This window comes from Hyla sarda, chromosome 5 (genome assembly GCF_029499605.1).
Source record: "Hyla sarda isolate aHylSar1 chromosome 5, aHylSar1.hap1, whole genome shotgun sequence".
NCBI lineage: Eukaryota > Metazoa > Chordata > Amphibia > Anura > Hylidae > Hyla > Hyla sarda.
In genome coordinates, this window is record NC_079193.1 from 18927266 (window position 1) to 18939958 (window position 12693).

At 45.6% G+C, this 12693-nt stretch overlaps 1 protein-coding gene across 3 annotated transcripts in view; it reads right to left on the reverse strand.

Moving 5' to 3' along the window:
* Positions 1–6741: 6741 nt before the first annotated feature.
* MIOS (meiosis regulator for oocyte development) overlaps positions 6742–12693 on the reverse strand; it is a 54596-nt gene continuing 48644 nt past the window's right edge. For 2 of the 3 annotated variants that reach the window (XM_056518934.1, XM_056518935.1), the window contains exon 11: positions 6742–7470. In XM_056518934.1, coding sequence (XP_056374909.1) covers positions 7374–7470 — 97 coding nt within the window. In that variant the 3' untranslated portion in view covers positions 6742–7373. The remainder of the gene's footprint in view (positions 7471–12693) is intronic. The other variant, XM_056518932.1, reaches the window with a different exon arrangement.

Consider the following 12693-nt stretch of genomic DNA (forward strand, 5'->3'; position numbering starts at 1 on the left):
CAGTCAAGAGTTCTGATTCCTTCACTTCATTACTATGAGTGACACCTCTTTGGGAACAGCAGCATTTTATGGGGCCATGCAAACAAACCTGTGTTAATACTAGTGTGAACATTGTTTTTCTACAATATTCAGAACTCATGACAGTAAAATAGGTAATTGTAAGGCAATTTACTGCAGTAATTACTGTCTAAATTGGAAAGAGTTAACCCCCAGTCGTGCATGAAATAAAAATTAAATACTGTAAAACTGCCATAATTTAGAAAAATACAGTGATATACATTTTTAGTCATACCACCCAGTAGTGTTATAGCATGCTAGGACTTTTGGTTTTGAAAAAGCTAGAGAGACACGTGTTTAACAGTTTCTTAAATGATTTGTCTTTTTGTTTCTTCTACTTTTAGAACACTTTAATCTTACAAGGAAAAATCTAATTTGCAGAAGCCTAAATGATTTATAGGGCACAGGACCAGGTGACCAATTTAGGAACAAGGAATCTGAAGCCTGTGGCTGAAAAGTAGATTATATTTTTTTATGCTTACCGTAAAATCTCTTGGAGGATCCATTGGGGGACATGGAAACCATGGGTATATGCTCTTGCCATTAGGAGGTGCTAACACTAGGCATACAAAGAAAAGGTGGCCCCTCTTGGCAGGATATACCCCAACTACTGACCCTGAACTAATCAGTATAGTCCCAAAGCAGTAAGAGGAAACCAACCGAGAAAGAAACCAGCAGGTATTTGAGGGTACAAGACCGCCCCCCCACAAAAAACCAACCCAAGAAAGATTTTAAGGCAAGTATAAAAAACTATTTTTCTCAGTCAGTACCATTGGAGGACACAAGTTGTGCGACGTACCAAAGCAGTCCCCGGGGCGGGATAAAATACCCAACACAGAATCAGAGGACTGAGTCACAGCCGCCTGCAACACCCTGTGCCCCAAACTGGCATCGGCAGGCATGAATGTGTGCACTTGGTAACATTTTGGGAAAGTGTGCAAGAACCACCAAGTAGCCACCTTACAGAGCCGAAGCCCTACTGCAGATAGCCCAAGAAGCCCCAAAATAACGCGTGGACCTTTCCTTTACAACTGTACAATTCCAATATGACAGAACAGATCTGCCATGAAATGGTTGCCTTGGAAGCTGGGAGACCCTTGCAACTACCCCCTGGAATCACGAAGGAGTCCCCTGCTGAAAAGAGGTTACCGAAAAATAATCCGGACAGCCCGAATAAAGTCCAGACTACGTAGGAAACACGCCTTAGCATTGGAAAGAGGCGGACAAAAAGAAGGAATAACAATCTTTTCGTTCATGTGAAGGGGGGGGGGGGGGGGGCGTGGGGGGGAAATAACCTTAGGCAAGAAGGAGGGAGGTGGCCAAAAAAACCACCTTGTCCTCATGAAGAACCAAAAGAGGGGAGCGACAGGAAAGAGACGCCAACTCAGAGACCCTCCTAATGAAAGTGATTGCAATGAGAAAAGCGACCTTCGATGAAAGGCTGCGAAGAGAGGCGTCCCGAAGAGGTTCGAAACAGAGCCTCCCTCCAAACACCAGGTTGAGATCCCAAGGAGGAGTGGGAGACCTGAAAGGTGGCACCTTATGGGCCACGCCCTGCAGAAAGGTGAGGACATGAGAATTAGAAGCTAACTGCCATTGAAACAGAATAGAAAGCAGACACTTGACCCTTAAGAGAGCTGAAGGTCAAATGTTGATCCAAATCGGATTGCAGAAAAGCAAGAAGGCGCGGAAAGGAAAATCCTAGTGGAGGAAGGCTTCTGTGCGCGAAGCATGGTGCAAATCACCCCTGATGAAAACCCCTGATCTCTCAAAACCGCGAATCCCCCAATCCAGAGATAATGGTGATTTGTCCCACCTAGCCCATATGGCCAGCTGGAGCTGTACCTCCATGCAGAAATGAATTGTAATCAGAGAGAGGCGACGTACGCCTTGTGGCAGGGAGTGCCGTTTGTCCAACGGGAGACGAACACGGGCAGCTGCTGTGTCGAAAAGGAGACCCAGAAACATCAAAGACTGAGAGGGGAACAGGTGAGACTTCTCTCGGTTGATCAGCCCACCGAAGGTGGGCAGAGTCTAATGCGAGATAAAGACTCTCCAAGTTTTGGGACTGGGCTTTGATTAAAAATAGTCATCCAGGTAGGGGAGAAAAGAAATCCCTCGTCTCAGAAGAATGGCAATCACCACTGCCATGACCTTGGTGAGAACCCTGGGAGCTGTAACCAAGCCAAAAGGAAGAGCCACGAATTGAGAGGGACCCGCAGGGACAGCTAAACGGAGGAAACGCTGATGGGCTGGGAAAATAGGGATGTGGAGATAGGCATCCTGGATGTCCACTGATAAAAGAAACTCCACCTGGTCCATGGAAGCCACCACGGAGCAGAGGGACTCATTCACATGTGACTAAGCCGCAAATGGCGGTTGAGTAACTGGAGGGCCAGAATGTGACGGACAGAGCCCTCCTTCTTGGGAATGACAAAGAGGTTTGAGTAGAACCCTGAAAAAGGCTCCCCTTGCAGAACTGGCACTATCACTCCCTGAGAGAGGAGTGTACTTAAAGCGACCTGAAAAGCCGCTGCCAAAGAAGGGGATCGAGGAGGGTGGAATTGGAAGAAACAATCCCTGGGGATTGAAGTGAATTCTATCAGATAACCTGAGATGCCGTCCTGTACACAGGAGTCCTGAGCCAGCCAAACATCCCGGATAAGAGACAGACTACCTCCCACCCGAGAAGACACACCTTCAGGAAGAGGAAGGGTTACAGATACCAGACTTGGCCGTGAAACCATCGGAGCAGTTGTCTTATTTCCAGGAAGGACGTGCCTTGAACAAAGGGGCTTTCCGAGATTGGGAGTGCGCCTGCTTGGGAGAGCGACCCATTGCAAAGGGCCGAAAGGAAGTCCCCTTCCAACGGAGATTGGAGCGACGAGGCTTGTTTTGCGGCAGCAGAAAACTCTTACCCTCTGTAGCTTCGGAAATAATTTCATCTAGCCATTTCCCAAAGAGTCGGGAATCGGCAAAAGGTCATTTAATTTCTTCGAAGCAGCATCAGCATCCCACACCTTCAGCCACATGGAGCAGCGAATAACAGCCAAATTACCTGAAGCAAAAGCCATGCAACGAGGGGACTCCAAGACTGCTGAGCAGAGAAAGTCACCGGCCTGAGAGAGCTGGCAAGCAATATCGCTAAGTCCTCCAGAGGAGCACCCCTGGCGTAGTTGGGAAGCCCAAACCGAAACAGTCTTTGCCACCCAAGCGGATGCAAAGGTGGGAAGCAAGAACAAACCTGGCGATTCAAAGACCTATTTCGCCAAGTTCTCGATCTTTTTGTCTGCAGGATCCTTAAGAGATGCTGCATCCGCTAGAGGCAGAGTAGTAGATTTGGACAGGCGAGAGACTGGAGGATCGGTGCCACTGTCCACTTGGAAACCAAATCAGGAGGAATGGGAAACTGAACTTGGATCTTCTTGGTTCCCTGAAATAGTCTGTCCGGATGCTTCCAAGCTGCGTCCAACAAGGTGTCAAATTCCGCATGAGAACCTTGGGAGAATGCAGAGAGCGGTGAAAAGAAACTTCAGGATCCGAAGTTCTTGGGTTCACCAGATGAAAAGTGTCCCTGATGGCTGACACCAATCCGTCCACCATTTCAGACACTGCAGAGTGGTCCTCATGATCCGAGGTGGATTACGACCCATCGTTCTCTACTTCCCCTGGAGAGTGGGAACCTGCAGAGGTAGCCTTAGACTGAGGCGTGTGAGACCTGGAACGAGGAGTCAGAGACCTGGGATGATTACCCGGAGAACGGTCCCTGGAGAGGGGACGCTGCCGGTGAGCTGGGTAAGAGGAGCGAGACCTACGGGAAGAGTGTCTCTCTCGAGTATGCAACTCTGGAGAAGAGCCAGAGGCAATCACCTTAGAGCACTTGCGAGCGCATTGGAATAGAGGGTCAGGGGATATTGAACGAGACTCCCTGGGAGAAATCCGCAGGGAAAACCTCTCGAAGGCAGAAGCCACCGATTTGGAGACTCTAGCCAGTTTGGAAATCGACTGGGTAAGGCAAGAAACCCACTCTGGGGGAGGGACGCACCCCACGCATACATCTTGAGATACCAAAACAGATGGCATGGCGCGCTTGGAGGAGCAGGTGGATTCAGTGGAACCACCGGGCATTTTGGTCTTGCAGCCCACACAAGCATAGTAACTGACCAGCGCCGCGGTCGCCTGTCTGGGGTCGGACATAGCAGCTAGTAAAAGTACTCAGCAAAATTAAAATGGAGCAATCTCACCAAAGGTCTGTGCCCCGCTGCTGGAACTGAGAAGCAGGCTGTAGCTGCCCTGATGCTGGAGCTGAGGAGACCAGGAGCAGCTGTTACAATGTGGTCCACGGAACAGGAGAGAAGAGAGGAGGCACTAGCAGCCCGTACCAGAGGATGCCTCTGCCCCAGGACGGACCCACATTGGTGAAAAATGACCCCAAAGCGAGCGCGCTCCTAGCTGAAAGGTAAATCAGTGACCCCTGGTGCACGCACAAAGTAATTAGTGTTGAGCGGCATAGACCATATTCGAATTCGCGAATATATGGACGAATATTCGTCATATTCGCGCATATTCGTAATATTCTCGTTTTATTTTTGCATATGCGAATATTCGCGTGTGCGAAAATTAACATGCGAAAATTTGCATATACAAAAATTAGCATAAGCGAAAATTCGTATATGCGAAAATTTGCATATGCAAATGTTCGCACGCCAGTCTCACACAGTAGTATTAGAGCCTTCTTACACCACATAAGCTGGAAGCAGAGAGGGATGATCACTGTGAAAAAAAATAAATAAAACCAATATTCGTAATTACGAATATATAGCGCTATATTCGCGAATATGCGATATTCGCTAATAAAATTCGAATTGCGAATATTCGCGAGCAACACTAAAAGTAATCAATGGCCAGCCGCAGAAGTGGGCGGAAGCTCCGCCTTGCATCCAAATGTAGGTGGGGAGAAGGTCCAGACCCAGCCGCAGTCTATATTAAACTTGCTCCACTCGCCTGCCGAGTGCCGGCGAAAGTAAAAAGACGCCGGCCGTGTGATCGCAGAGCAGCTGCAGGAGATGCGGCTGGCATCCATAGTAGAGAAGCCCTGCGCAAGTAAGCAGTGCCGAGGAGGGAGAAGGGGAGGAAACTGCCCTGGAGCTCCAGCACTGTGAGAACACACCTCACCCGATTTCCTGACTCAAAGAAAATAAATAAAATTCCTCCCCCCCCCCCCCCCCCCCCCCGGAGATCAGGGGCTTCCCAGTAAGGACCCAGCATACTTAGAAAAAGAGCAGTGGTGGGAGAGTGGAGAGGAAGGGGGAAGGGATATACTCACCCTGTACACCGCCATACTTACCTAAGATGTCTTCAGCCAGCTATAGTCACCTGCATCATGTCAGTCTGAGACAGCGGGATGAGCAGGGAAGATAGGGGGACCTGGACCCAAGGCACTGGCAGGAATGTGTTTTAACGGTGCATACTCTATGCCCCGTGCCCCTTAGCTGCATATGGGGGAACAGGTAGCACCATGCTCCTAAATACCCAACTGAAAAACAAGGAGAAAAAAAAATAATCTAAAACAGGCCCTAGCTATAAAAAAAAAAAAAAAGGACCAGGTCTGGAGAGAGCTCCAGATCTTTGTCCGCCTCCTACTGACACTAAGCTAAAACTGATTAGCTCAGGGTCAGTAGGCGGGGTATATTTCTTGTTTGCCTAGTGTCAGCGCCTCCTAGTGGCAAGAGCATATACCCACGGTTTCTGTGTCCCCCAATGGTACCGACCAAGAAAACTAAACTAAAGTGTAGATTAAGGGTGGCTGCACACTGCATTTATGGATTCACACCATTCCGCTTAATCTAACAGAATACTTTGAAGGTCCTATTCTGTTTAGAAGTCTGTAGGGGTATTGCTGGCATAGAAGAGCTGTCCAAAATGGACTTGCCAGATACTATAAAACAGTTTAGCAAAACTCATTCAGGAAGAACAGTTTCTTACTGTAAAGAGTATGCTGCTAAGAAATCAAATATTGAGCCAATAGAGAATAGTGAGTGCAGCTCTGGAGTATAATACAGGATATAACTCAGGATCAGTACAGGATAAGTAATGTAATGTATGTACACAGTGACCCCACCAGCAGAATAGTGAGTACAGCTCTGGAGTATAATACAGGATATAACTCAGGATCAGTACAGGATAAGTAATGTAATGTATGTACACAGTGACCTCACCAGCAGAATAGTGAGTACAGCTCTGGAGTATAATACAGGATATAACTCAGGATCAGTACAGGATAAGTAATGTAATGTATGTACACAGTGACCTCACCAGCAGAATAGTGAGTACAGGTCTGGGGTATAATACAGGATATAACTCAGGATCAGTACAGGATAAGTAATGTATGTATGTACACAGTGACCTCACCAGCAGAATAGTGAGTACAGCTCTGGAGTATAATACAGGATATAACTCAGGATCAGTACAGGATAAGTAATGTAATGTATGTACACAGTGACCCCACCAGCAGAATAGTGAGTACAGCTCTGGAGTATAATACAGGATATAACTCAGGATCAGTACAGGATCAGTAATGTAATGTATGTACACAGTGACCTCACCAGCAGAATAGTGAGTACAGCTCTGGATAATAATACAGGATATAACTCAGGATCAGTACAGGATAAGTAATGTGATGTATGTACACAGTGACCTCCCCAGCAGAATAGTGAGTACAGCTCTGGAGTATAATACAGGATATAACTCAGGATCAGTACAGGATAAGTAATGTAATGTATGTACACAGTGACCTCACCAGCAGAATAGTGAGTACAGCTCTGGAGTATAATACAGGATAAGTGTACATACACATTACCTGACTGAACGTTGCCTTTAAAATCAGCCAAGTAAAAACAAACAATAGATCAATGTTTTCACAGATTCTTTTAGTAGGAGAAGAACATGACCATTAGTGAACGATAAGTGGGAGAAACATTATGGCAAGTCCAGATCTGCAGTCTCTGGTCGGCTGTAGGAAAATTAACATAAAGCTCATAGGATCGGCAATCAAAAAATCGAGAACCTTCCATTAAAACTAAATCCACCCCCCACACAATGCAAAGTCTCCAACAGAGGGCAAATAATCCGCTGTACCAAGCGGCACGTCATCGTCTTCCAGATTCCTGTCCATGTAGAAATCCTTCAGGACCATTGTAACACTGTGGACCCTCCGTACCATCAGCAGTGCTGTCTGAACAGACTGTCCATGGTGCAGCTCACAGAACATCAGGAACACATCTAAAGCTCCGGATAACATTCCAGATAAGAGAGACCTAGGGCTGCGCAGTCTCTGCCGGAACCAGGTTGCCTGTTGTATCCAACTGCATACACTTACAGGAGCAGGCCGACACCGGGCACTCCGTGTGATCTCTGCAAAACAGAGCGCAAATGATCACCACCACTATGCTGTGGCTGATATATATATATATATATACACACACACACACATATATATCTCTATATCTATCTATCTATATCTCTCTCTATCTATCTAGTGATGCCTCAACATACAATAGTTTCAACATACAAGGTTTGTTTTTTTGGACCATTGTAACTTGAAACCAGACTCAACATACAATGTACAGACAGTCCAGATCTGTGATACCTGTCACAACTGGAGGAACTGACTAATCAGAATGGACAATTTACTGGTAAATCACCTGTATTACTGAAGTGCATGCACTGACTGACTGGTAGCGCCCCCTACAGTACAGGGAGGAACTACAAGTTCTGTACTCCTTACCTGTGCCAGGGTTAGTTGCTCCTTTGGACACCAAGTAAGGGCGGCTCCATTTGGGACACTGTGTGTACTGTATAAGACCCTGAAGAACCATTGTTTTCCAACCAGGGTGCCTCCAGCTGTTGCAAAACTACAACTCCCAGCATGCCCGGACAGCCGTTGGCTGTCCGGGCATGCTGGGAGTTGTAGTTTTGCAACAGCTGGAGGCACCCTGGTTGGAAAACATGGACATAGACAGTGATTTACAGCTCCCAGCAGATCTTTCTTAATTTTATATGTAAGGATTTGCTTTATCTATATTAGTTATCTACTTATTTTTGTTTAATCCTCACTTTTTCCTATTTTTGGATGACATTATGGTGGTCTCTCTCTCTCTATCTATATCTATATCTATATATATATATACACACATATACACACACACACTTAACCAATTGTAATACATTTCCCTTCTGTTTGAAAATTCTTAAATCGAACACCCCCATTCCTAAAGTGCCTTTGCTACGCTGCTCTGTCTGTACACAGTCGAATATATATATGTAGCAGCATTGCTGTACTGTCCACTTGGTGATCTTCCTCTATTAAAGGGGTACTCCGGCCCAAAGACATCTTATCTCCTATCCAAAGGATAGGGAATAATATGTCTGATCGCGGGGGTCCCGCTGCTGTGGACCCCCGCAATCCCACATGCAGCACCAACCCGCGGGTGCTGCACGCAGCACTGCAGCCTCAGAGTCTGCCAGGTCACGACTACGGGGCCGGAGTATTGTGACGTCACGCCCCGCAATGCAAATCTATGGGAGGGGGCGTGACGGCAGTCACACCACCTCCCATAGACTTGCATTGCGGGGCGTGACGTTACACAGAGGCGGAGTGGTAACGTCACGATACTCCGGCCGCGTAGTCCCAGCGGCAGGACCCCCCCGTGATCACACATCTTATCCCCTATTCTTTGGATATTAAGATTTCTTAGGGCCCGAGTACCCCTTTAATAGCTTTACTTGATGCTCTGCAGAATGCTAGAGACCGAATATCTGGTAAACCTACTTAGGGAGAGCACTGAGAACAGCCGAGTACAGGCACAGATCGGCTACGCTATTGCCACCAGCATTGTACAATGGCACTTTATGAATTGGAGGAGGGGGGGGGGGGGGGGGGAACAAGTTCACAAATAGTATTACAAAATAAATAAAAAAAGGAGTAGTGTGGAGGGACTTTTTATGCTCCTATTGTGCCTGGGCTGCAAAAAAAAAAAAAAAAAAATAAACATTAACTCACCTATCAGTTCCCTTGTTGCACCACTATCTGTCTTCGGTCCTGGTCTCCTTCCTACTTTCGCATGACCGGTCATCACCCTGCGGTCACCGTATCGCCATCCGCAGCGATGTCCCGCCCCAGCTGTCGATAGGCTGAGCACACTGTCATGTAAGGAGCCCAGGCAGCAGGGGGAAGGCGGGACCCAGGCTCCTTATATGACCCTGCGCTCAGCCTATCACCAGCCGAGGCGGGACATCGCTGCGGCCTGCAATATGCAAGTGGCAGTGTGACGATCCAGTCACGTGGAAGTAGGAAGGAGACTGGGACCGAAGACAGCCAGCGGTGCCATTTGGGGGGGGGGGGGGGGGGGGGGGGGGGGGGGGGCTTGAAGGGAAGAAGGTGAGTAACATTTTTTTTTTTCCTTTTTGCAGCCCGGGCACAACGGGAGCATGAAAACAACCGCTACACTACTCCTTTAACCCCTTAACGACACAGGACGTAAATGTACGTCCTCGTGCCCTGGAACTTAACGCACCAGGACGTACATTTACGTCCTGTACATGACCGCGAGCACCGGAGTGGTGCACGTGGCAGGTCCCAGCAGCTATCAGCAGGGATCCGCCGGTAATGGCGGATGTCAGCGATCGTGCTGATGTGCGCCCTTAACCCCTCAGATGCTGTGATCATTACAGATCACTGCACCTGCTGCATTGCAGTCGGTAAAATGGATGACTGGATCATCCGATTATCCATAATGGAGGACAGAGGTCCCCTCACCTGCCTCTGGCTGTCTCCAGGGGTCTTCTGCTCTGGTCTGAGAACGAGCAGACCAGAGCAGAAGATCACCGATAACACTGATCAGTGCTATGCCCTATTAGCAATCAAATGATTATTAAAAAGTGGAAAAAAAAAAAAAGTGAAATCCCCTCCCCAATAAAAATGTAAGTCATCCTTTTCCTCATTTTACACCCGGAAAGTGTAAAAAAAAAAAAAAAAAAATTTTTTTTTTTTATAAACAGTATCACCGCGTGCGTAAATGTCCGAATCATCAAAATATAATGCTTTTGATCCCGTACAGTGAACAGCGTAAACAAAAAATAAAAATCCAAAATTGCTGCTTTTTGTCACACAATATTCCCCCCAAAAAATAAAAAATAAATGTAAAAAGGAGTTCTTCACTTAAAAACTATTTAAAGCAACAGGTGCCAGAAAGTTAAACAGATTTGTAAATGAATTCTATTTAAAAATCTTAACCCTTCCAGTACTTATCAGCTGCTGTATGCTTTTCTTTTTGAATTTCCTTTCTGTCTGACCACAGTGCTCTCTGCTGACCCCTTTGCCCATGTCAGGAACTGACAGAGGTGTCAGCAGGGAACACTGAGGTCAGACAGAAAAGACATTTAAAAAGAAAACAACTACTTCTGTAGTATACAGCAGCTAATAAATACTGGAAGGATTAAGATTTTTTTATATAGAAGTAATTTACAAATCTGTATAACTTTCTGGCACCAGTTGATTAAAGGGTACCTTTCTTAAAAAAACTTAATATATTATAGATTAACCCCTTCAGGACGGAGCCCATTTTGGCCTTAAGGACCGGAGCGTTTTTTGCACATCTGACCGCTGTCACTTTAAACATTAATAACTCTGGAATGCTTTTAGTTATCATTCTGATTCCGAGATTGTTTTTTCGTGACATATTCTACTTTAACATAGTGGTAAATTTTTGTCGATACTTGCATCCTTTCTTGGTGAAAAATCCGTAAATTTGATGAAAAATTTGAAAATTTTGCATTTTTCTAACTTTGAAGCTCTCTGCTTGTAAGGAAAATGGATATTCAAAATATTTTTTTTATTTTATTCACATATACAATATGTCTACTTTATGTTTGCATCATAAAATTGATGAGTTTTTACTTTTGGAAGACACCAGAGGGCTTCAACGGTCAGCAGCAATTTTCCGATTTTTCACAAAATTTTCAAACTCAGTATTTTTCAGGGACCAGTTCAGGTTTGAAGTGGATTTGAAGGGTCTTCATATTAGAAATACCCCATAAATGACCCCATTATAAAAACTACACCCCCCAAAGTATTCAAAATGACATTCTGTCAGCGTTTTAACCCTTTAGGTGTTTCACACGAATAGCAGCAAAGTGAAGGAGAAAATTCACAATCTTCATTTTTTACACTCGCATGTTCTTGTAGACCCAATTTTTTTATTTTTACAAGGGGTGAAAGGACAAAATTTTTACTTGTATTTGTAGCCCAATTTCTCTCGAGTAAGCACATACCTCATATGTCTATGTAAAGTGTTCGGCGGGCGCAGTAGAGGACTCAAAAGCGAAGGAGCGACAAGGGGATTTTGGAGAGTATGTTTTTCTGAAATGGTTTTTGGGGGGCATGTTGCATTTAGGAAGCCCTTATGGTGCCAGAACAGCAAAAAAAAAAAAAACCACATGGCATACCATTTTGGAAACTAGACCCCTCGGGGAATGTAACATGGGATAAAGTGAACCTTAATACCCCACAGGTGTTTCACGACTTTTGCAAATGTCAAAAAAAATTTTTTTTTACCTAAAATGCTTGTTTTCCCAAAATTTTTTAATTTTTAAAAAGGGTAATAGCAGAAAATACCCCAAAAAAATTGAAGCCCAATTTCTCCTGATTCAGAAAACACCCCATATGGGGGTGAAAAGTGCTCTGCTGGCGCACTACAGGTCTCAGAAGAGAAGGAGTCACATTTGGCTTTTTGAAAGCAAATTTTTCTCTGGGGGCATGCCGCATTTAGGAAGCCCCTATGGTGCCAGAACAGCAAAAAAAAAACCACATGGCATACCATTTTGGAAACTAGACCCCTCTGGGAACGTAACAAGGGGTTAAGTGAACCTTTATACCCCACAGGTGTTTCACAACTTTTGCATATGTAAAAAAAAAAAATTATTTTTTTTACCTAAAATGCTTGTTTTCCCAAAAATTTTACATTTTTAAAAAGGGTAATAGCAGAAAATACCCCCCAAAATTTGTAACACAATTTCTCCCGAGTACGGCGATACCCCATATGTTGCCCTAAACTGTTGCCTTGAAATACGACAGGGCTCCAAAGTGAGAGCGCCATGCGCATTTGAGGCCTAAATTAGGGACTTGCATAGGGGTGGACATAGGGGAATTCTACGCCAGTGATTCCCAAACAGGGTGCCTCCAGCTGTTGCAAAACTCCCAGCATGCGTGGACAGTCAACGGCTGTCCGGCAATACTGGGAGTTGTTTTGCAACAGCTGGAGGCTCCGTTCTGGAAACAGTGGCGTACCAGACGTTTTTCTTTTTTATTGGGGAGGGGAGGGGGGTTGTATAGGGGTATGTGTATATGTAGTGTTTTTTACTTTTTATTTTATTTTTTGTTAGTGTAGTGTAGTGTTTTTAGGGTACAGTCGCACGGGCGGGGGTTCACAGTAGTTTCTCGCTGGCAGTTTGAGTTGCAGCAGAAAGTTTGCGGCAGCTCAAACTTGCAGCCAGATACTTACTGTAATCCTCCGCCCATGTGAGTGTACCCTGTACGTTCACATTGGGGGGGGGAAACGTCCAGCTGTTGCAAAACTA